The sequence below is a fragment of the Pseudorca crassidens genome, chromosome 6 (assembly GCF_039906515.1).
Source record: "Pseudorca crassidens isolate mPseCra1 chromosome 6, mPseCra1.hap1, whole genome shotgun sequence".
In the NCBI taxonomy this organism is placed as follows: Eukaryota; Metazoa; Chordata; class Mammalia; order Artiodactyla; family Delphinidae; genus Pseudorca; species Pseudorca crassidens.
In genome coordinates this window covers 4,862,512-4,887,552 of record NC_090301.1, presented here as the reverse complement: position 1 = coordinate 4,887,552, position 25,041 = coordinate 4,862,512, and the positions used below count along the sequence as shown (strand labels likewise).

Genomic DNA, 25,041 nt, shown 5'->3' with positions numbered 1-25,041 from the left:
TGACAGAATATAGGATTGTTTCGGCTCTGACAGGTATTTTGACATTTCAGTAGACAGCAGGGAAACATAATGGCCAACAGTAGGGGCTTTGGAGCCAGAAACACCAAACTGAATCCCATCTTCCCCATCTTAGGACCTAAACCCCAGCTTCCTCATCTTGAAAATGGGAAAACAGTGCCTACCCCCATCCTTGTAAGGATAACACACTGCATGCCTCTCCAAAGCCTGACCCGGGGTGACTCTTCAGAACTGTATCAGGAATCCATCATAATAGTCGTGCTCATCACTAGTGAAGAAAAGAAAGGAAGAGGGTTGAGAAATTATGTTTTTGAATTAATTTTGGTAAATGCCGTGAAGTGATTATTTAGCTTTTGAGTAGACATAGTGGGTCAGAATCAACTAAACCCACGCCCCGCAACCCACAGCTGCCCCCATGATGGCAGAGAGCTGGGCAGCCAGAGAAATGCCCTTCAGGACTTCCCTGGATCTGCATGGGGGGCTCTGCTCCAGTTGTGTGTGTCCATCCTCTCTTTATTCCTGTGTTCGCCATAACTCCTGGTTGCGACATTTGCTTCCCAGATGACAGCTATCTTCTCGTCCCTATAGTGTGTCTTTGTTGGGTATTTGCAACTGTGGGTGTGTTTTTATCCTAACCAGATTGATGCTGAGACCTGCGTGACGGGGAGACCTTTCCGCCTCGTCTTCCACCCCCCCACCCCCCCGCACTCAGGCCCCCAGCGGTTTCAAAATATGAAAGCCGTCTGGAGGGTTGAGGCTGATTTTCCAGGGGTGGGGGCAGGGATCTCAATGTTTTGAGTATTGAACCGCTGTGGACATCGAAAGTCTCAACCATGCTGTGTCCCTCCACACTTCAGTAATCAGGGCATCCAGCAAACCCATAAAAAACCCAACTAATAGCATGAATATTCAGTGACCTAGAATAGTAATTAGTGTCATGAATATTAATGTGATCGGACTTGCTTTTTCCTCTCCTCTTTCTCTCCCATCCTCTTTCTCCCTCTCTCCCTCTCTCCTTTTTTTTTTCCACTTAGCCGGCTCTAAAGATGGGTCATAATGAGAGCATTTAAGAGGGAGCGCGCTCTCCGCCGTGACAGGGACTGGGGTAATAAGGAGAGCTTGATTAACGCGGAACACTTGGGGGAGAGATGAGAGGCTTCACGTGGGCCTGGTCGGGGGAGGCAATGAGACCCCGGCAGCTCTGTTGCTGCTCCCGGAGATTAATGAGGCCTAAGAGTGCATTAGGAACAGTGACAAAGGTTTGATCTAATGGGCTCAGTCATTTTTCCTTTGAGTGACAGACGCACAGAAGTAATTGGCTGTGCAGAATGGCAGCTCATTGGCGGTACTTAAGGACACATTATCCCCGTTGTGTGGCCCGCAGAGGCTGTTTATCAAAACCGCTCACACTGCAGACGCTGAGTCGCTAAGCTGCTGCTACAGTGGTAATAGCTATTTAAAAAAATAATAATAATAACGCAACATGCAACATCAAAACTAGATCCGTGCTTGTCTTGTAGAGACAAAGTTTCTCTTTGTTTAGTTTCAAATGGGCTAGAAGACATTTTCATAACTCCGGAGTCTGTGGAATCTGTTCTGTGCACCGGATGAGCCGTCTCCTCCCGGTGGGTCGAGTCGCAGGCTCGTTAGGACATCAGAGCCCTTGGTCACCCGATGATTTCCCGCACTTTGGATTCTGTTTGCAGCATGAATCCGCCGATAACATAAATTGGATGCTGTGGCCAAACAGCCTTCTAGCAGCTTCGGCGGAGCACTTGCAGACGATCGCCTTCTTGGTTGAGAATTAATTTGCTGGAGAATACTCCCCAAAACCAGTACCACGTGATGATGTCTGCTTCCATAAACCAGGTTTTATTGGAGTAGGTTTTGACGGCTAATTAATAATTCATTATTTTTCGGTTAAAACCGTTTTGTGGGGTTTCTCTAGGACTAAAATTTGAAGAAGCTGGTGATATCTGAAATGAAATGGCTCTAAAGTTGTTCTTTGATTCTTTATAAGAGTTTTGGCATCTGCTTTCAGGAGAAATGCCTTCTTACTGTTAGTCGTTTCTATGTTTAGACGACTCTCCCACTGAGATTTAGGCAAATGTGTGCTACATTGTTTCCATCATTAAATTGTAAACTCTTCGAGGCGTAGACCATTATTTCTCTTCCTTTGTTGTCCTCTCCTAGCTTCGTGACCTGGCAATTATTTTTGCATTAAGTAAATATTCCTGAGTATCGCCCATCATGTGAGATGTAAGTGATAAATATTGAGAGTAAGTATTGTTTGCTTTCAGATAACGGTTCCTGCATTGCAACATTCCGTGATCAAGATTACTGGGGTGCAGTTCACATATAAATCAAAGCCATGCCTTCCAGTTTAAGGAGACTGTCTTCAATCATTTGAACTCTAAATGGAGTGTTCTTTTGTGTAAGAACTGACAAAAGCAAGTTAATCCTTGATGATTTCCGTTAAAAACGTAGAAGGATGAGGGAGATAGTGAGCCATACATCTCTATGGGAACAGATATCCCGATAAGTAAATAAAAGTTGCTTTAGAAACTTTTCCCCCATCTCAAAAATGTGTGTGTTCAGTGAAGAATAGTGTTTCAGCTGTTGACATGATGCTTTCAAGATTGGGAAAATGGTCAGCCCTGGGAGAGCTCTAGGAAAGAGGGCGGCTTTCACTGACCCAACGGCCTTCAGCAAGGTAGCTGGCCGGGGCCTCGGCTGGGACCAGGGCCTTGGGTTAGAGCCTTTCTGTGCTAGGGTCAAGTCTGTGGTTGGCCCACTTGCTCCATAATCATTCCCACATTGGCAGAGGAGAACTTTTCCAAGTCATGGATGATGTTTTAGTCATGATGTTGTACCAGCTCCAAACCTTGTGGCCTGGCATTTTGAGAAACCATGCATACAGAGACCGCGCTTCTCTCTCTGGAATATTCCTAGTGAGTGGTTAAACCCCAAAACATCCTGGCCCACAGACAAGCAGCGCCCCTTCACATCATCAGAGTTGCAAGCATGGAGTTCCTCAGTGCCCTCAGCCCCTACAGGCTCTCTCTGTTCCGTCCTCAGAGATGGTTCTATGAAGCCTGGATGGGAGAGGAAGAAATCCAAGGGAGCACTTCTGGGGGTGGGGCTGTGTGGCCGCCTCCCTGCAACGGCTTGTAAAATTCGGTGAGAGCCAGGGAAGACTTCCCTCAAAGCAGTGCTGTCAAGTCACACTGAATTTTGTGCGAAACACACCTATTGTAGGTATCAGATGGAGGAGAAAGAATATTTTAAAGACAGGACTATTATTCATGGCAAAGGAGGAACCTGAACTATTGAATTAAGTTGTTGCGGGCATAGAACCAAATAAGAAGCTAGGAGAGAAGATGATATGAGCATCTTGGACTTTCTGTTTTAGAAAACATTATTACTTGAGTGCTATATTCATATTTTATTGCTTAAAAAAATCCTTAGTTTTAGCCTCCTTTTGTGTAATGTCACAATACCTCATTATAACTGTATTTATTGCATATAAACTTGTTCATGTAACCCGTACCAAGAAATGGCTTGTAGGTAAGTAAGCATTGTGGAAGCATCACGTGCATAAGTAAGCATTATGGTGACAGTCTCCATAGACACCTTCAGAATCTGTAGGAGCCAGTGTTCCTCAGGCAGATAGATATAAATGGGCAGGATGAGAAGTGCAGGTGTCGTTCTGCAGTGATGAATGCTGGGACACCCAACTGGAAAAAGCAGATTTTGTCATAGCAATAAATATTTAAACTCTTTCCAAATATCAGAACTCACCTTCTGATTGTGCTTAATATTTTCTTCTTAATTTATACCAAGCACCAAATCCTATCCATCCCCAAGGTGGAGCAGCATCCCAGGGATGGGATGTAAGCAGGACCATGGATACTGTAGCTCACCTGTCCTTGCCCGTCAGGTAATCTCATTCATCCATTGCTTGCGTTATGTCCCAAGCACATGATTTCTTTCCTTTCTGTCTTTCCTTTTATGAACTCTACTTCTGATGACTTTGGCATTACCTTTGGAATTTGGGGAGACTAAGAGTGGGAAGAGTGTTGCCGAGTTGTCCCAATGCTAAATGCTGTACTGGTCCATATACAGGAGTAGGTGTTCAAGAAACACCATTGGTGAATGAGTGTGTGGGCTCATGTGAAGTGATGAATGACTAGGACACCAAAACACAGATAGGAGGCAAACAGTCCGAGCAGTTTACACACGAAGAGACACCGCCACGAGAGAAACAGGAGTGAAACATCCAGACTTCTTAGATTTTAAAGTCAAACAAAATTAGCAGTATCACCATTTTTGCTAAAAAATTAAACTGTAGAGAAAAGGACAACTCACTGTTGGCAAAATTGATAACAACTACTATCTTCAGAGGCTTTGCAGTATGCGAAGTGCTTTATGTAATTTGGTCCTTGTATTAACCACAGGGGGCATATTATGATCATCATCATTATCTCCATTTTATCATCATTGTTACTGTTCTATCCATCTTACAGATTCTGAACTGACTTGTTTTCAGGATGCCCAGCTTCCATCTTCTTTTAGCCCACGGGTCATTAAGAAAATTAATTAATAACATATATCACGAGTCAGAAAGATGTTAATGCTGTTTAACCCAATAATAACTCTTCTGGGATGTCAGCCTAAGGAAAAGTCTAAAAGTAGAAGATGTCCTTTGCAGTGTTGTTTATAATGATGAGAAATTGCAAGCAATCAAAACTATCCAGATGTAGGAAAATGGCAGTGCAAGTTATCTACATTAAATCTGTAAGATGTTATATGTCTGAAATTATTTGAAGGTTTTGGAACAACATGGGGAAATGGCTGGGAAGTCATAATACAGAAGTGTTGTAGAATATTACATCTTTTCTGTTGTCACAATTAAGAAAAATATATGCGTATGTTCAATAATGAGTTGATCTATTAGGTGGAATTTTGGTAGACTTCTGTTTTACATGATTTGTGTATCTGCATAAGCTTGCAAAGTAAGTTTCAGTAACTTAGAGAACAAAACATGCTCCCATTTTTTCCCCATGGCATCATCATTAGAGCAGGGAGAAATCAGAATAGAAGGAGCTATCTCTACAGTTTAGGAAAAATAACCATGAACTGTCTAGTTCCAGGAGTTTCAATTCTGGGCGTGGCCACAGTGTTGCATTTAGTGTAATCACCTGTGTCATTACCACTGGGTCTGGACTCTGTACGTTCTTTTTTTCTCTGGTAAGCATACTGCAGAAAACATATAACCAAAAAAAAAAAAATGCATAGCATTCTGAGAAACACAAGATTCCTATCTCAGTAGTAGATGTGTTGAATTGCACACGTTTACAAAACAAGTATTACATAATGTTACATCTTTAAGAAAAGCTACTGAAGATGTCCTTGGGAAAAAAATCCTCTTAGCCTGAAATCCTGGTTGCCAAAAGGAGGGCAGATTTCCAATGCAAATAGTGAGGCGAATGGGCCCTCCTCACAGGCACTTAAATCATTTGTATCTCACTTTTTATGGTAGTGTTGTGAATTATATTATTTTTGGGTTTATAATTAGAGGACGGAACAGATGGCGAAGGCCTAGTTTGAAGTGATGTGGCCATTAGAAGAGCCTCGGTCGTCCAGTCCTGCTTCCAGCAGACCTGGTTTTCCCACCCGCACTCGGAATGGGGCGTGGTGTAGCTGTAGGTTTGCACAGCAGCCTTGAACTCTGAGTTTTTATAACATTTGAAGCCACATAGGAATGAAAAAGGGCCTATAAGAGCAATCGCTATTTCAGAGGGTGAGGCCTTCGAGGGGAAGAGTGAGTTCCTATCAATCCTATTTCTGTAATTATGATTTTTTTAAAAAATTACGAAGTCCCACAATGGACGTAAATGTCTCTTTCACACTCACGTGCTCATAGAATCTTCTTTGGGTTTTTCTCCTCCACTCTCAGTGTACGAAGAACTTCATTATCACCATCACCAAGCGATTCTGCCCTTTTCCAGGCTGTTTCACCAGCAAGTCAAATGCCAAGTATTGTTTTCCTAGTTGAAGCCTTGGTAGGGTCAAGTCTCATTATTGAAGGCAGACCAAAGTCAGGATGTGCAGTGAGCAGAATTCTGTATTAAGAAAAAAAACAAAAATTGTTGATGAATCTCTATTTAAATGCTATGAAAAGCCTTATTTTAGGGTATATTTTTAAAAATCAGAATAGGCTGTTTTTAATGTAATAAGCCTATAGCTTAAAAGAGGAATTCTCCCTTCGATGTCATTTGGAGGATGAAAACATTCCTGTTCAATAGAAAACCAGCATCTTTTTCATGCTCGTGTGAGATCAGGCAGCTATAAATGCCATATTCGCTTTGAAATGCAAATGGTTTAAAGAAAAATAGCATATGGTGGAGGTAAGTACCTTTTCAAATCAACTCTTACACTTTAGGGATGTAAAAGCAAAGCTAAAATTATTCTTTGGGAAGAATCTGGCGCTTTGGACGCCTGGAAGCTTGCGCTAATCAGCCGGCCCAGTGGGCACACGCATCTCCATATCAAGGCACTGGCGTGGGGCTCCCTGGATTAGCATCCTAATGCGGCGGCCCCTGCGCGGCAAGGCCGGCAGCCGGCTGATAGTAGAGGGGGTCTTTGAGGACACACTCTCCTGTGTTCAGAATGGGCCAGGAAGTCGGCCACGTATGTCATCATAACGCAGATACTGTTTGGGACAAAAAAATACTGAGACAATAGCAAATGGGTCCTTTTGTGCCTCGCTCCCTCTGGGTGCCAGCATGCCGCACTCGTAGGGCCGGGCCGCTCGCTCTTTGGGATGTAACACCGGTGAAGCCGTCTCCTCGCTCCTTGGTGACCTGTTCTCATACTTCCTGATCTGACCTCTGCATTCACAAACCATTCAAATGAGTTTTGGGGGGGTTGGGGGGTAAATTTTATTGATTAACATACACTTACAAAATCCTAAGTTCTAGCTAAGTGTACGGGTGACCAGCACATAAGTCAAGTCGCAGCACGTGGCCGGCAGCCCAGGAAGCCCCCGGCCCCATCGCATCACTGTTCGCATCTGCCCCTACACACACACACGAGAGTGAGCATCGTCTCATTTCCCGCTCCGTAGATGGGCTTTGCCTGTTGCGTCTGACCCCTCGTACGGTTGTGTGGGACCAGGACAGGCGGAGCCCTCGTGTGTGTCTCCTTCGGATCCACGTGCTGTCTGTGGTGTCTGTCCTGTTGTGGCCCACGTCAGAGGCCATTCATTCTTACCAGTGTGGCTCTACTGTGAGGTACCCATGGTGGGTGGATGGACGTTTCAGCCGTTCTCAATAATTCTGCCATGAACATTCTTGTACATGTGTTCTGGTGGGTTGTTTCTGCATGTCTGTGTGATTTTTTTGTCCTTTTTTTATTTTTACTTTTTTTATTACAGTATAGTTGCTGTACAATATTATATAAGTTACAGGTGTACAATATAGTCACAATTCCTAAAGGTTATACTCCATTTAGAGTTGCTATAAAATATTGGCTGTATTCCCTGTGTTGTGCAGTATATCCTTGTAGCTTATTTTATACCTAATAGTTTGTACCACTTACTCCCCTCTCCCCTCTCCACAGGCAGCACAGCCCTGTAACAGCTACTTCGTTCTCTGTATCTGTGTGTCTGCTTCTTTTTTTGTTGTATTCACTAATTTGTTGTATATTTTAGATCCCACATTAAGTGATATCATATAGCATTTGTCTTTCTCTGTCTGACTTATTTCACTTAGCATAGTGATCTCCAAGTCCATCCATGTTGCTGCAAATGGCAAAATGTGATTCTTTTGTATGGCTGAGTAATATTCCTCTGTGTGTGTGTGTGTGTGTGTGTGTGTGTGTGTGTGTGTGTGTGTACACCACATCTTCTTTATCCATTCCTCTGTTTATGTTGGTGTGATTTTAATCCAGAGGGATAGTGTTAGGTAGTGTCGCCTCTTTCCATATTATTATTTACAGAGATGGGCCCATTCCAAAGTCTAAAATAAATCTGCAGAGTTCCATGAAGTTTCTCCTGCAGCTTCCAGCAGGCATGCTATCCTGCCTCTTTGACCTTCTCACGGCTCTTGTGTTCCTTGCCCTGCGTTTTGGCCACTTGTGGGCTTGTCTGAGACCTTCTCCTGGACCAGACGGTGGCTGGTCCAGGGACTGTCTTCTTCATTGTGCCCAGCACAGCAGGGGTTCCATGCAGTGAGACAAGGAAAGGTAGAAGTAGGTCGGTGTTAGAACTGGTGGCCGGGACCGTGCAGGGTCCGAGTTTACCCTCCCTGCAAGTTCAGCCAGCCTGCCTGTTTCCTGGATGGTGAGACCCCTGGGTCAGGACAGATGACAGCTCGTTACTCACAGCAGTAGCAGTGGCCAGAGTCTCAGCAGTGTCGTGCACCAGTTCTCTCGGGGCCAGGTGACACCAGCATACACAGTGCATCATATTACAGGAGAGGAACCCCAAGCTTAGGAAACCCCAGTCTTGTGTAATGGGGTACAGGCACGCCTGCCTAGCCTTTGCCCTGAAACATGACGTTATCATCCCGACAGCACACAAATCCGCCCTCCTCTGGAGGAAGACGGTCTCTCCATCAGCCAAGTCTGTTCACTGCACAGACATTCCTGAGAAGATCATCAGAACAAGAAGTTGCCACCCCCTTGTGCCATGCCATGAGGGACCCATGGACCGGTCTACCAGCGGGAGGGGGTCTCCTGGGAGAGCTCAGGCCCAGGGAGGGTGGAAGACGGGGATATGAGGGGAGAGAAGGGAAGGCAAGATGAAAAGTGCCCTTCCCACCCACAGGCAGGCATAGCCCTGGTGCGCATCTCGGGGAGGTGAGTATCCACCCGCCTCCTGTTAAGGCCTTGTGTCTGCTTGGAGCTCAACGAGCTAGAACCAGTTGTCAGACCTGCCCCCTGTGCTCCAGGGGAGGGGACATCCCAGTCTGGCTTGTGGAATCTCCTCTTTCTAGAGAAACACAGACGTGCCTGAAAGACAGCAAGTTCCAGCCCTCTTCTGAGTCCCCCCCGTTGGAGAGACCCCAGCCTCTTGTCTTGTTTTCTTGAAATTCTGTAGCAAACAGATACGGTTTAGGTGGTCAGCTGCCTGGGAGAGGAAGCAGTCTTTCTCCCCTGGGCATCACCAGGGCCCTGGTCGGGCAGGGCTCCTCTCAGACCGTGTGCCCCTGCGGTGATTAGCTAATCAACAGGGCAGCCGCCCCGCCCAGAGCGAGGTGTTTCTGTGGATCGCTGTGGGCCATTTGGGCTTTAGATCCCCAGCTCTTCTCTTGATCACCGGGCGCCGAGGCCTCTGCCTCACTTCAGGCTGACCCTGACTGCCCTTAGAACAGTGTTTAGGCATCACTTGATCGCAGGTGGTCTTGATTTTAAGGCCCTTCGCTCTCAGGGAATCAGATAAGTCACAAGTGAGAACTCCAGATCCACAGCCTTAATTAATAACTTATTAATGTGAAATGAGTTGCCATTCGATGAGAGAGGTCACCCTTGAGTACTCTGAGAGGAGAGAAGCTGATTTGAAACTTAGCATCTCCTTATATGCTTAGAGGTGTTTTCAAAAGTGGTGAACACTCCCTGAGTGCTAACACGTAGGGCAGAAGCAGGGACAGGTCAGTATTACTTGACCAGTTAGTTAGGTTCATTCAGGAACAGAAATGAACTTGTGCACTAGCCTCTGTTGGGTGTGTGTGTGCGTGCATGCATTTGAAAATAAGCATCAGAAATTATGACATAAAATACTATCATTAGATTTTAACTCTGTACAGTTACTAAAGATATTCATGAAACAGTTGGAGGGTAGTTGGTTGCTTTGACTGAAGGATTTACTCAAAGTAGAAAGGCCTCAAAATATGACCACTGGCCCAAGACTGCTCATGCTTGGGCCAAGATGTGTCATGAGCCACGTTAAGCCAGCAAGGCTACTTTCACAGTGTCGTGACCAAGCCTGCGGACCACTGGTTTGCCTCAGAGTTGGAACGTGTGTCTTTATGCATTCACATTTACAGGCAAGCACCTGTTTGTGGAACTCCGAAGTATACATATTTAGGGCAGAAACGATATTTCTTACCCTTCACAATTTTTTTTGTTTCCTTACGTCACAGTTAGTTGATCTTTTATTATTTGATTTTCAGAAACATTTTAATTGAAATTAAAGCGAATGGGCATGTATAAAAAAGCGATTTACTCTCTTGAGAGAAAATGAGACATGTTTTCCTTCTGAAATGAGAATCGGCCTCTGTATATTTTTGGAAGATTTTGTAACTCGTGGTCACCAAAGATCAGGAACTAGGCAGGCAGGTAATTGAGTGAATTTGGGGGGGTAGGAGAGCTGGTGTGGGCCCTGGCTTCTTGCCGTGTAGATTCAGACACAACCCAGACAGATTCGAGGCATGGAGTCAACTGACTGTTTCTGAGCATAAACATAGGCCCATGGCTGCCACATATTCTTATTTTTCCAACAATGCCAGAAACCACAGATTTTTAGATGCACACTCCCAAATTTAATTCCACTTAAAAAAGAAATCATTTCCCCCTCAGCAAAAACACATCTATGAGCTCAACCCAGACGCCAGGCCCCAAGATTATGGATCTGTTTTAAAGTTTTACTTCCATAACCACGTGTCCATGTACACACATTCATTCGGTCAAAATTCAGTCATGGCGTTGTGGTGTCTCTGTTTAGTCTGACAATTGGGAATTGGGTGTGTTTGGGATAAGAAGACCCTCGCCAGCTGGAAGGCCCTCAGGGTGGGCTTTCGGAATGATTCCATGCAGCTGTTTTGGGTTTCGTACGGATTCTGCAATCAGACACCAGGACCACACAGCCTTGACAGGAGTTCCTTTACCCCAGAGATCTCAGTTTGGTTCCTTGGGGGCCCCCTCAGGAGCTACACCCCAGAGTGGATCCACCAGCAGCTTAATGTGCTGCAAATTCCATTCGACAAACAGCTGGAAGTTTAGAAACCAGATTGTATGGTCAGCATCACATAGTTTTTCATTAGCTTGTACATTTTAAGGAATCTACTCTTTCCCTGGTAGACGTTTAGCCTTCAGATGAAGGACTTGTCATCCTAAGACTACCTCTTTATCCAGTGTCTCTGTTGGAATGTTTCCTGCGTCCCTGACCCAGAGCTCAGATGGACTTGGCTGTCCTGAGTGCCTGTGGCTACTTATTCCTGGACTTTGGCACCAAGTGGTCAGTGCTGGACGCACTAAGATAATCCTCTCCGCCTTTTGACTGGAGTATGTCAGGAGGGTCTGGGGCTGGTCGTCCTCGGAGCCACACCCCAGACAGAGTGAACAAGGAAAGGGGCACTGCTGGACTCATCTGCCCAAAGGCGGATGGATGGTGAATTTGTTTTTGGTTTTTCAGGTGTTTTGCCTTGTGTGCCTACAGGTGGTATGAAATGAGGTTTTGTGGACAAATCCCACCCTTGATAGCGACTCGTCAGGGGTACAGATGAGCGCTGAAGGGAGGAAGGAATCATCCCCCTGACCTGCGCACCAAACAGTAGGTGTCCCCGTGGGCAGCACGGGCTCAGGGGGCCCGGCTCAGAGTGGGGTCACAGCCCACATGCAGCTTCTCATTGTACTTTTTCTCCTATTCTCTTTCCATCACTTCCTTTTCCTTCCACCCACCATAAAAATGTTAGCTTTTTTTTAAAATAAAGCTCTTTTTTAATACAATTAGTTTTTATCTATTTATTTATGTACTTACTTATTTTTGGCTGCATTGGGTCTCTTGCTGCGCGTGGGCTTTCTCTAGTTGCGGCGAGCAGGGGCTACTCTTCGTTGCAGTACGTGTGCTTCTCATTGCGGTGGCTTCTCTTGTTGCAGAGCACGGGCTCTAGGCGCACAGGCTCAGTAGTTGTGGCACGCGGGCTCAGTAGTTGTGGCACGTGGGCTCAGTAGTTGTGGCACACGGGCTCAGTAGTTGTGGCACGCGGGCTCAGTAGTTGTGGCTCACGGGCTCTAGGCGCACAGGCTCAGTAGTTGTGGTGCACAGGCTTAGTCTCTCTGCGGCATGTGGGATCTTCCCGGGCCAGGGCTAGAACCCCTGTCCCCTGCATTGGCAGGTGGATTCTTAACCCCTGTGCCACCAGGGAAGTCCCTTAATGTTAGCGTTTTTATGAATTCATGTGGTGAAAGTGGAAGGGGCCTCAGAGCCTCAGGAGGAGTTGTGAACCCCTCTTAAATGGTGGGCGTGTGGGACCAGAGTCCACAGGGAAGGGAAGGCAGAGGCCCACACCCTCCTGCTCAGAAGGGTTTCTTTGCAAAGGGACAGAGGTGTGGGCAGAGAGAAGCCGGGAGGTAGTACAGGCACCAGGGCTGGCAGAGTGGCACCAGGACCACCACGGACCCAGGCGAGCCTCCAGCGAAGGGACAGCTAGCCCAGGGCGCCCGCTCAGGGAGGGGGGCCAGGGGTGCACATCCCCACTTCACACTCCTGTGCCTCCCCCTCGTTCAGCCCAGCTGGGAGCCAGAGGTAACCCAACAGGTGCCCTCCTCAGAAGGGAGCAGGGCATAGAGGGTGTGGGGAGAAGGTGATGGCAGACGCGGGTGTCAGCACAGGGTCAGGAGGAGACCCTGCCATGCTGCCCGACAGGTACGCCTGGTCAGCTGCGGGGCATATGCCGTCCGGCTGTTCCAGTGCCCTATTGTACAGGGATCTGGCCGAGGAGAAGCGCACCCCGAAGACAGCTCCAGGGCGCCCTAAATGATGGATGACACGTGGAGAAAACCCGGAGGAGCGTGTGGTGTGTCCCTTAGCGCTGCCTCTCTGAGGCTTGGCTACTCTGTACCTGTGAGATGCTACACACCTGGCCCTACTGCCCAGGCTGCTGAGGACCGGTGCTGGAGCGGGCGCCAGCTCTGGCTGACGCTGCCATTCAGGATGCATGAGTTTCCACGTTTTTAGGGCTCGGACAGGTCCTAAAATCAGAACATCAGAGTTGGGAGGGAGACGGGAAACTGGCTCAAGACCCTCTGCAGCTCAGCAGAGGAGCCAGGGCGGGTGCCCTTCCCGGGAGCCTCTTCGATCTCAGGGGTCCGCGGCAGGGAAGAGCTTTCGTTGTAGTTTTTGTTTCGTGTCCATGGTTATTTTCTGGTTTAAGTGTTTGGTTTTTAAATCAATCAGAGCTCTCCTGCAGGCCCACTCATATTTTTACGTGTGCACATGTCACCTGGGGCTCTTATTAAAAAGCAGGGGCGGGCTTCCCTGGTGGCGCAGTGGTTGAGAGTCCGCCTGCCGATGCAGGGGACACGGGTTCGTGCCCCGGTCCGGGAAGATCCCACATGCCGCGGAGCGGCTGGGCCCGTGAGCCGTGGCCACTGAGCCTGCGCGTCCGGAACCTGTGCTCCGCAACGGGAGAGGCCACAACAGTGAGAGGCCCGCGTACCGCCAAAAAAAAAAAGCAGGGGCGGGGGTGAGGCCAGGGAGCCTGCCTTTCGAAGACGCTCCCAGGCGGTGCAGCTGCTTCTGCTATGAGGCCCGCACTTGGGAAGATACATGGGCTCCCATTCTTCCTCTCTTAGGTGGTACTTCTGGCTTTTTTTCTGGAATCCGGTAAACCTGCCTAGGAATACTTACTTTTACGACATTCAAAATGTACCCAGTTCCCACAGCAGCGTAAAATCGGCATCATTTTTTAAGGTAGAAATATATTTTTCAAAGCAAAATCCTTCCTGTTCGTTAACCGCTTCTTTGTCCTATTGGCTCACGTTTGTGTTTCACTGATGATTTTGTCACTTCCGGACGCTGTGTGCGATTACAGTGAGGACCGTGTTTGTGGTGGAGCCCTGGTTCCTACCTCCGGCTGCTCACCAGAATCACCGAAGTCCCTTTGAAAATGCATATCCCCTCAAGCTCTATCCCCCGACCTCCTGAATCGAAATTTGAATTTCTTGAAGCCTCTATTTTTAAAAAGCTCCACGGGTAATTCTGGTAATTGGTCTGTGTATTTAAAATCCTGTGCTATGAAAACCTTCTGTGAAAACAGTTTTGAACTTAATTGGTTCCAAACTAAAACAATGGGAGGAACGTTTAAGAAAAGAAACCTAATACCTTTGAAGATCTGCCTACAGATCTAACAAACGAACTGACTGGCAGCAAGGTGTGATTGGCTGAGCTTTGGAGAAAGGCACTTAATTATGTTTTTGAGTCTAAAATTGGGGTGACCAGATAGATGATAATTCATTTTGATGTTGAGCAACTGATTCAAATCATTACGTGTACGATGGGACCATTTTCCTTCGCAGTCTGTGTGCGTGCTGTGAAGTTGCTAAGGTTAGTTTTCCTCTGCGCGGTCTTCTCAAGGTTAAGAGTAAACTTACCTGGTTTAAGAGTCTGCGTTTCCAGCGATGTCGCATCTGACAACTTCCATTTGTGTTGATCATAAAGTATAGCTTCCCCGCGAAAGTAATCCTCTGGCATCAGACAGTTGACCCCCGACTGGTGATCATTTCATTTCCATTGATGTGTGGATGCAGCAGGGCTCCTCAGTGCCCGGCTCGCTGGCCTGCCAGGAATATCGCTTTTCCCAAAAGTGGGTCTTTTGTCTTCACCGCTACTCCGTCTAGAGATGGCGGCGGTGGTGGTGTGCATCTTTGTCTTGGACTGTGGTGGGTGTAGCCATCGGAAGCATCGGGTTCCTTTGTCAAGCACCATAAGACCTGCTTCACCCTATTTTCCTCTGGAACATGGTTTCATGTGATGCTTCCACTTGCCCTGTATCGGGACGCCGGCTGCTCTCGGTGTCAGGTCCACGGTGTGCAGGCGTGTAAGCCCCTAGACTAACTCGTGCCGGTTCGGGTGTGCAGTGCGCGCTGGTGTTCACCTGACTTGTTTATTCCTAGGGAATGTCACTAGTGCGCCTGGGTCTCAGATGGCGAGCGGCGTCAGCCTGGGCTCCTTCAACAGCCGACCGGACGGCATGCAGCAACGGTCCTACTCTGTCTCCAGTGCCGACCAGTGGAGCGAGGCTACGGTCATTGCAAACTCAGCCATCAGCAGTGGTAAGAGAGGGCACAGCCCCACGGACCTGCGGCCACCTCGCGGTCCTCGGTTGTAAGCCAGGGGCTGGACGTGACGCCCCGAGCTCTCCGAGCTCCGCTCTGAGGGCGGCCACCCTGTCGACGATGCCTGGCCCGCCTTCCGCCCGTGGAGCACTTTATCCTCGATCGGCTGTCTCACCCACAGCATCTCGTGACCTTCTTTGGTGCAGGGAGCAGTAGATGTTCGTTCCCACTTGACAGATTTGGAAACTGAGACTGCAGGCAGGGCTGAGACCCGACTGCAGGTGGTATGCCCCTGACCACACTTCCCTACATGAGGTGGCCTACACTTTCCATCATTAGTGTGCCTTTTATGTGGTTAGGCTTTGCAGTGTTTTTGCATCAAAGGAAAACACATAATTCATTCTCCTTATCCGTTTTCCAAGATTCCTGGTATATCATCTAAGTTTTGGAGAGTCTTCCCTCTTGCCTTTTTTTTTTTTTTTTTTTAAAAGTGTGGGCAGCTTCTAGGGAAACAGATGTGCACGCTGGAAACTATCTTGACAAATGTGTGAGTGCGTGAACTATGCAGCGTTGAGGCTGCACTTTACCACAACATGCTTTGCCTGTGGCGTTTTGTCTATGACCTGTTCACCAGTATTTAAAGGAATTCCCACTTGTAGTGTGTCATCTCTCAGACAGGGTTTTAGAGTAATAGTAGCATAATTTGTCCTAATTAAAAGATTCAGCATCAGGTCTTCCCTGTAGACCCAGAGCTGCTGCAGCAGGACGTGTGCTTTGGATAAACATCATCTTATTTCTAGTTACTCCATGCTCCTCCATCAGACACTGCTGAGCAGAGGCCTTAAAGAAAAGGCATCTCCAAACCAAGGAGGAGGAGTGAGGTCTCGAAAGGCAGCTCCAGCGGGTGCCACAGCGGCGCGGGCCTGGGGCGCACGGACGGCATTGCCCTGTGCCCAGCACGCTCCCGGCTCCTTCCTCAGACAAAACAGGATGCTTCGGTAGAGAACGAACGTCTGTCTCCAGCCTCTTCAGGGACTGGGCTTTCCACCTTTCGTCTGAAATCATGACAGCACCTTAAGACGCTCAATGAAGAGGCTAAAGTCATTATAAATGAACCGCGTACAGTTTATTCCCTTGTAACGCGACAGCTGTGCGTTCATAGTCGTCAGGTGCCCCGGCAGGCCTGGTGCGGGCCTCCTCAGCAGACACGTCCGTGCTCCAGGCAGAGGCCCCCGACCTGCCGAGCAGGTGGCCTTGACAGGCGGCCTTACCTCTGCAAGCCTCTGTGTTCTAATCTTAAATGGGTGTGTCCTTCTCTCCCTTGCGTGGTCAGTAGGTATGTAGGGCAGTGTCCATCTGTGGCTTCTGTCACTGAGCATCTGCTGTGGTTGCCATGGTTACTTTTTTTAGGGGGCAAGCAGTTCACATGCTTAATTGCATTACCAAATACTTGGAAATGCAGCCGTTTTTCGACGAGCATTACCCTTACTGTCTGAGTGGGTTCATTCCGGCACCCTCTGAGAAGGTGCGCTCCCACATTTGAGGGGGGCAGGAGTCATCAGCTGGCTCTTCCCGGCCTGGTGCACACGCTGCTTTGCCCGGCAGCACCCTTTCTAAAGCTTTCCTCTTGTGAGTGAGAACTGCTGAGTCACCACCACACCTGATGAGGGCGGCGGTCTCTAGGTTCTGTTCCTTATGCGCCGTAGGAGTTATATTTGGGGAGGGGATAGAAGAACAAGTTCCTAAGCAAGATCCTCACCCCAAGTCTTTGCCTCCCCCCACACTCAGAATATTCCTCCAGAAAAAGCATTGGAAGCAGCCTATTAACCTAAAACCCACACTTGACAGATATTCCATTCGCATAATTATCTCTTTGATAAAGACTCCCTAGCTAACTTCCCCTCTACCCGAGAGCTCTTTGCATCTGGTCATGTGTGTATGCCAGGGCACCTCCACACCGTCACATCAGGGACTCCGTGAGTGCCAGACCCTTGACTTGCTGAGAAGCCTCTTCCCACGGAAGGTGATCGTATTGGTCCGTACGGTCATATTTATAAAGTACCTGTATGACTGAGGTTGCCTACGGGTGAACGCTGTTTTTAAATTTACAAATCGATTTCTCACATGCCAATGCACCGGGTAGCCATTGTTCTATCACATTGTGTGTTTGTGAAAGACTAGACTAGCTAGGCTTCCTGATGCCCCAGAGCTTGAACCGTGAACACAGGAGATGAGAAGCCAGTCTGTGCCCTGGTACGAGCCTACTGCGGGATGTGGATGGAGAAAGCCCGGGGTGAAATTGTGCAGGTAGTTTAAGGATGGAGAGAGTTAATCAAGGAAAACTTCCCAAAGAGACTGAAACTTGAGCAGCGTTTCAAGAACCAGATGGATTGTGTGTGTGCAAAACCACAGGAGGAAGTTGTTCTAAACATGGAGGCAGTTTGGACAGAGACTTGAAGAGGAGGAAAGGGCAACATGGAACAGTCGAGGGGCCACAAGGAAGTGCAAGGTATTAGTTGGGATACAAGAAAATGAGGACAGAGAGGAAGAAGAGAGATGAGTATTAACGGGTCAGAATCGCACAATTAATTAGCATCTTATTTTAAGGCTTACAGCTGACATTTTAAATAGCAAAGATCCAGAGAGAAAACGGAATGTTGTACAGAAGTAAGATTCCTATAGTTTCTCAGGCATCTTCCTTGACGCCTGTGTTTTTGGAGGATGGCTGGTATGTCACACCCAAGATATGATTGAAAAGAGAAACAGTAGTAATGATAACGAGAGCTAATATTTATTGAGGGCATTTGATCCCCGTGGAGTGGATACTGCTCTTAGCTCCATTTTCCAGGTGGGGAGACTCTGGTACAGAAGGGTTCAATACTGCTTGTCCAGAGTCACGTCCTGGTAAGGCTGGGATGTGAACCCAGGTGGCCTGATTCTAGGCCTTAGAGTCTACGTCAGCACTTCTCAAGATATGTTTCCCAGACCTGTGGTGGCAGCATCCCCTGGGAACTGGTTAGAAATGCAGATTCTTAAGTCCCATCCCAGACCCACTGAATCTGAAACTCAGGGGTGGGGCCCAGCAACCTTTGTGGCAGCAAACCCTCCACGGAATGATGCTGCATGCTGAAGTTTGAGAACCATTGCTCGAAATCCTTGCTTCTGAGTGTGGTCCACAGACTGACTGGTATCTGACAGCCCCTGGGAGTTTCCTAGAAATGCAGAGTCCCAGGCTCCAGCAAGACTTCCTGGGTCAGAGTGCACGTCGTCAAGAATCCTGGGCCATTCGGGTCCGCCTGCGTGTGGAGTAGCCCTGTCTGCCTGCGGCCAGAGTAACGTCCTGGCTTCCCTCCCGTTAGTACCATCCTGCCAGACGCCAAGCAGTTGTTAGTAAAATCAGGGCACAGGATCTGACAGCTGACTTCAAGAAAACACATTTATGAATGGATTTCAAGACCTCAACTTGGGCATCCACGTTCCCTGCCATGCTTGGAAAATAATCACAAAAGAAACAAACAGTGATTAAGAGCTCTCTGTCATGCTTTTTCTCTTTACGTCGCAGTGAAATACAAACTCCACCCTCTTTTTTTTTTTTTTTTTAATCATTTTCTCTCCCTCACCCCAGTCTCTGGTTTGGATGTCAGGGTCATAAAAAAGCTTACACTGTGCTAGCAGCAGGGACAGGGAGAAGTAAGCAGCTTTTGAATCCAAATGACCATGTGTTGGTGAATATGCCTTCCCATTGTCCCACATTTTTATTGTACATGATAATACATGACGTTGGGGTTCCATTTTTCCCTGCCCCCTTGTCCACACTAAATTAAGACTTTGGCTCCAGAGAACTCTGTAAAGTCTTCCCCTTTAGACGCACAGGTACCCTGGGGGTTTCTGTCTTTTAAGCAGCTGTGAGCAACTCCTAATTAGATAGATGACTTTGTGGTGTGTGAAACTACAAAACAGGAGGTTCTGGTTAAGTTAAGGGGGGAAGAAAGAAGAATCCATTCTGTGAAATGCAATGCCCCACTGCTTTATGACTATTACTGCTGTAAGGTTTTACATTTAAGTACCTGAGGTTTAAAATTAGATGTCTAATATAATTTGGCGTTGCTAACGTGAGACCCGCATCTGCCCTTAGAGGAAATGCAGACAGCTCAGCTCAGGGTTTCAGATCGCTGTCTGCCGGCTTGCAGCACAGAGGCTTGGGTCCCACTCCAGCTAAGCACCACAGGCTGCTCAGCGTAATTTTTTAAATGCAGAAACGTATTCATCTTGAGCTTCTGCGTTGAAAAAGGCTGTTCCCGTAGTACATGAAAAATTAATTTTTTTACATTTTTCCTCACTCTCCTAAGTGTTTGACAGAAGTAATTTTTGCAACAAGAGAGAATAAAAACTGGTGGCTGTAAATTCCTGTCCTGGAACCTCTTGTGTAGATTCTTTATGGACCCAGAATTGATCTACATGTCAGACCCTGTTGTGGTTTCAGCTGTTTATCACGGTAATGGCAGGAGTGAGCCTGTGAACACCAACTTATAATCCTGGGTGAAAGAAATTGGTGTTTGCAGTCAATGAAGGGGCAGCTCAGCTTTATTGATAGATTCAGAACAATTATCTCTGCAACAACTATTGGCTGAGAATTCTCTGCAATTTCATTGGGAGCCTGTGATTTTTTGATTAAGCATTTCTCTATAGGTAATTTTCTCTAGAAGTGCTAGCCAAGAGTTAGCATGACTGTGGGTGGCAGGGGACCCCGGGGGGGTCATTTGTAGTATACTTAGTTGTCATATCTTGCTCCGAGGCAAAATGCATTTTCGGGTGCATCCCACCTGTGCTGAGGGCCCGAGCCAATGCCGTGAACCCTGTGCATCCATCTGCGAGGGGTCCTGCGTGTCTCGGCAAGCCTGGCAGCCTGCCACACCATCTCCTGTGACTGCCAGCTGTGGGCCGAGGGTCTCAGTGGTGGCCGTTGCCGTGGCAGCCAAACTCCCCACCCCTCTTGACTGTCAGGTTGTTCTGATGGCTCCACCCCATCTCTGATTGCTTCATTCCAAGAGTTAATCTTCTGCCACCCTGGCTGCCCATCACCGGCAGTACTGCACTGCTTCAGATGACTCTTGAACATTTCACTTCCACCTGCCTCCACCAGGCCACCGTCCAGCCTTGTCAGCCCCAAGTATAAAAACCATACCCATCTTTCACTCCTCCACATGGAAGGTGTGTGTGTGCCCATTTCCTTCTAACCATTTAACCACACATCTTCCCACCAGAATCTATGGTTATTAGACAGCCAATCTTGAATCTGAAGCGCTTGCATTTTTGCTAACTTTTAAATATTTTTTGTCATCATGGACATTTTTTACAAGGCTTGTTTTAATGGTAGAAGTTAGAAACACAGGTTTCAGCTCTTGTCGTTGTGTCCTGCACTTCCTTTGGTTTCTCCTTTCTCATAGAGCCAGCCCCAGGAGGGGCAGGCAGCCCTGCATTTGAGATTACAGAGAGCATGCCGTAACTTTGGGTTCTGGGAAGGTTTACTGTCAGTTCATTAATTTTAATTTTTACAGCTTGAGCACTTTTTTTTTTCCTCTTCTTGGATTCTATGCTAACAATTTTATCATGTGACCAGCAGGTGGCGGTAGTGTGACACTACAGCTCACTTTTTTTTTTTCCTTTTTAATTCAAGTATAGTTGATTTACAATATTGTGTTAGTTTCAGGTGTACAGCAGAGTGATTCAGTTATACATATATATCTATTCTTTTTTGGATTGTTTTCCATTATAGGTTATTACGAGATACTGAATGTAGTTTCCTGTGCTATACAGTAGGTCCTTGTTGGCTACCTATTTTATGTACAGTAGTATGTATCTATTAATCCCAAATTCCTAATTTATACCCCCTGTTTCCCCTTTGATAACCATAAGTTTGTTTCCTATGTCTGTGAGTCTGTCTGTTTTCTAAATAAATTCAGCCGTAGCGTTTTTGTGGATTCCACCTGTAAGTTATATCATATGATATTTGTTTTTATCTGACTTACTTCACTTAGTGTGATATTTTCTAGGTCCATCCACGTTTTTGCAAATGGTATTATTTCATTCTTTTTGTAACTGAGTAATATTCCATTTATATGTATACCACATCTTTATCCATTCATCTGTCAATGGACATTTAGGTTGCTTCCATGTCTTGGCTATTGTAAATAGTGCTGCTGTGAACATTGGGGGTGCATTTATCTTTTCAAATTAGAGTTTTCTCTGGATATATGCCCAGGAGTGGGATTGCAGGATCATACGGTAGCTGTATTTTTCGTTTTTTTAAGGAATCTCCATACTGTTCCCCATAGTGGCTGCACCAATTTACATTCCCACCATCAGTGGAGGAGGGTTCCCTTTTCTCCACACCCTCTCCAGCATTTATTGTTTGTAGATTTTTTGATGATGGGCATTCTGACTGGTGTGGGTTAATACCTCGTTGTAGTTTTGATTTGCATTTCTCTAATAATTAGCGATGTTGAGCATCTTTTCATGTGCCTGTTTGGCCATCTTACGTAGAGTCTGAATTTGTACAGCTGCGTCTCTGTGTCAGGAGCTTGACATCTAATGCCCATTTCCTGAGAATCATTATCCCTGTTTCATAAGTGAGGTTCCAAAAGGTCGAGAATCTTAAGACCACACTCTTAATAGCCAGAATTCAAACCCAGGTCTTTCTGATTCCAAAGCTTATAGTTTTCCTCTCTGTTATTTTTTTTAAAGGAGAAATGAATTCTTAGTATTAAAACAACGTATCATAAAAATTGTTTATCTTTTCATAGAGCTTGCTTTTTAAGGGAAGGTAGACATTTTCCCTTCTCTCACTTCTGCTGCACTTTGCCTTTCTCATCTGTTTCTCCCAAATCTTGGCTGGCATTCAGAAACCATTCCCTGGGGGTTGTCATCAACCTTCAGCTAAGCTCAGTATTAAAGGACCTGTGGGCTCTCATCTCAAAGCTGGGCACGCCCGGTCTCGGCCGCTGCGGTCTGTTCCCCCCACCAGGCTTGTCGGCCTAATTAAAGGGATGACCCCAGTTCCCTTCTGCAGGCAGAACCTGCTTCCCTTTCTCTGCATGGGACCGAGGAGAAAGCAGAAGCTTCCTAGGGTATCTGGCCGCAGGGGGTAAAAGGTGTATTTTTTTCCTCCCAATCAGAACGTTGTTACTTTGTACTTTGCCTCCTCAGTTCCTTCCTAACAGCTATTTCTAGCAGCAGGTGCTGACTAGGGGAAACGCTGCCCCCATATCAGACCGGGAGCAGGAGATTGCATACCTGCAGGCCAGCAATTCTCTTGCTGCCTGGCAAATGTCTAGAAATCATTTTAAACAGATGTTAGAGCAGGATACCGTTGCCAGTTGCTACGGTACCTGGACCATATCTTTTGGTCTCTCTGGCCCTCGGTATCTTCATCTAGACCAGTGGTTCTCACCCAGGGGTGATTTTGTGTGTCCCTCCCCTGGGGACATGTGGCAGTGTCTGGAGATAGTTTAGGTTGTCACAGTTGAGGGGGTTGGAGGGGTTTCCTACTGGAATCGAGTGGGTGAAGCCAGAGAAGCTTGTGAACGCCCTGCAGTGCACAGGGCAGCTCCGCACGACAGAGGACCATCTGGTCCAAAGTCAGTAGCGCCGAGGTCCAGAAACCCTGGTCTGAACAATGAAGACTTGTGTTTTATGGACCCTAGCAGCCACCGTCACTGTGCTCCACCGTGAATTAAATGATAATCCTTCCCAAAGAAAAGGGAGGCTGTTTCCTTTCTTGAGAGAATGACTACAGCCAACCCAAGCAGTGCCTTGCCCGCAGCGAGACTTTCAACTCAGCTTCCCAGACCGTCCCCCAAGGCAGAAGGCGGGGGTTGTACCAGCCCCATGGCAGTTCTGCTGCTACTACCAGTGATGATGTCACATGACATCCATCCAGCACTCCCTGCCTGTCAGGCACGAGGACCCGGAAGAGGCGGGCTAGTGCCATCCCCATTTGAGATGAGGAAACAGAGGTAGCAGCAGGCCGGTGGCCAAGGCTGGATTCCGTCTCAGGCTGTGTCTCAGCCTCCACTGTGCTGTACTTTGCACCACCACGCTCAGCTGCCCCAAGAACTCTGCCTGCCTGAGGGAGACCCAGGGTGGCCTTGACCGTCGGCCCGTGTTGAGGACGCGCGGACGACACATTGGCGGGCGTCATCTCAGCATCCTCCCTATTCAGAGACCACAGAATGGGTCGGGACTAACAAAGTGAAACTAAGATAAACATCCTGCATTCAGATTCAGCCAGCCAACCGTGCACACGTAGAATGGGGAACCCTGCCTCGACGAGGCTGACCTGGGTGTAGCTCATCTGCCGAAATGCCGTCGAGACTTCCTCTGCCCTAAGAGAAGGAGGCGTCTCTCTTGTGGGACCACATTTCCAGAAGGACACTGGCAAATGGGGATTGTTCGCAGCAGTGGATGGGGATGTAGAGAAGGCTCTGGAACCCACGTCAGAGATAGGGATGGAGGAATTGGGAGGTGGGAGGGGCCTCTGGGGCAGGGGCGTCCCTGGTCCTGCTCTGGAGGGTGCTTTTCAAAAGTACTAGCTCCTGGGGCCAAGGGCTGGAGATGGGCTTCTTTGGCCCTGGGGTGGAGCCTGCGCACCGGATGTTCCCAGGGGGCTTGTAAGGTGCAGCTGGGATTGAGATCCACTCTTCTGGGGCTGGGGTCGGGGTTGAACACTGCGTGCGAATGGCGGTCAAGGTAACAGATAGGAGCCTTACCCTGTGTACGTCCAGGGAATTGAACTCGGGACAGTGGGTCAAAGTTACAGGAAAGAATTGTGACAATTTTTTTTTTTTTTTGCGGTACGCGGGCCTCTCACTGCTGTGGCCTCTCCCATTGCGGAGCACAGGCTCCGGACGCGCAGGCTCAGTGGCCATGGCTCACGTGCCCAGCCGCTCCGCGGCATGTGGGATCTTCCCGGACCGGGGCACGAACCCGTGTCCCCTGCATCGGCAGGCAGACTCTCAACCACTGCGCCACCAGGGAAGCCCGACAATTTTTTTTTTTAACCTTTATTGAAGTCCAGTTGATGTGCAATGTTGTGTTACTTTCTGCTGTACAGCAAAGTGAATCAGTTCTACGTATACGTATATCCACTCTTTTTTAGATTGTTTTCCCATATAGGTCATTACAGAGCATTGGGTAGTATACACACTACTATATAGAAAATGGATAACTAATAAGGACCTACCGTATAGCACAGGAATTGGGACAATTTTGACACAAAGTAGCGTAAAGTAATGTGATAGAGCATAATTTTTCAAAATGACTCTTCCAAAAATTTTCCTCTTGAATCTTTCACTTTCTCCCTCACCTGATGACCCTCTTTAAGTCTCACCAGTGAAATAGGGGAAGGCGCATACTCATCTTCCCAACCCCGCGCCCCAGCTGCACCTGGAGCTGCAGCCTCTGTGCTGCTTCCTGCTGGCCAGGGGATTGGGGGGCATGGTCCCTGCCCTTGTGAAGTGTTGCTCCTTCCACCTCTGGACCCATCACCTCTCACTTCCAAAGGACTCTGCCTCTGCAGTTACCCTGTCTGCTTCCTGTACCGTCAGATTCTTCCGGACGTTGGGTCCCTCTGTTCAGCAGACAGGCCTGCTCCGGGATCTCCCATCCTGGCTCCGTGGCCCTCTGCCCTTCCAGCCCCTTCTCAGCCTTCTTCTCCATACACCCTCCTGGGACTCCTGTCTACACTCAGTGTCTCCAGCTACTCACCAGGTGCCTTCTCTTTGATCCGTCCCGATCTGTCCTCCCTCCCCGCACTGCCCGGACACTGCTCTCATCCGGTGCCTGGCCACCCACGCTGTCCACCCCAGGTACAGCATGGTTCCCGTCGCCATCTGCTTCTTAGCGATGGGGAGCCCAGTGACCGCTCCATCGTGCTGGAAACTCTCTCTTCTCTTGGCTTCTCTG

At 47.8% G+C, this 25,041-nt stretch overlaps 1 protein-coding gene across 15 annotated transcripts in view; it reads left to right on the top strand.

Annotated features, from left to right (window-relative positions):
* Positions 1-25,041, top strand: part of AGAP1 (ArfGAP with GTPase domain, ankyrin repeat and PH domain 1) — a 559,516-nt gene that overhangs the window by 383,860 nt on the left and 150,615 nt on the right. For 10 of the 15 annotated variants that reach the window (XM_067740138.1, XM_067740142.1, XM_067740141.1 and 7 more), the window contains one exon: positions 14,917-15,075. The exons of the other annotated variants lie outside the window; for them this stretch is intronic. In XM_067740138.1, the coding sequence (XP_067596239.1) occupies positions 14,917-15,075 (159 nt within the window). The remainder of the gene's footprint in view (positions 1-14,916; positions 15,076-25,041) is intronic. 15 annotated transcript variants of the gene reach the window in all.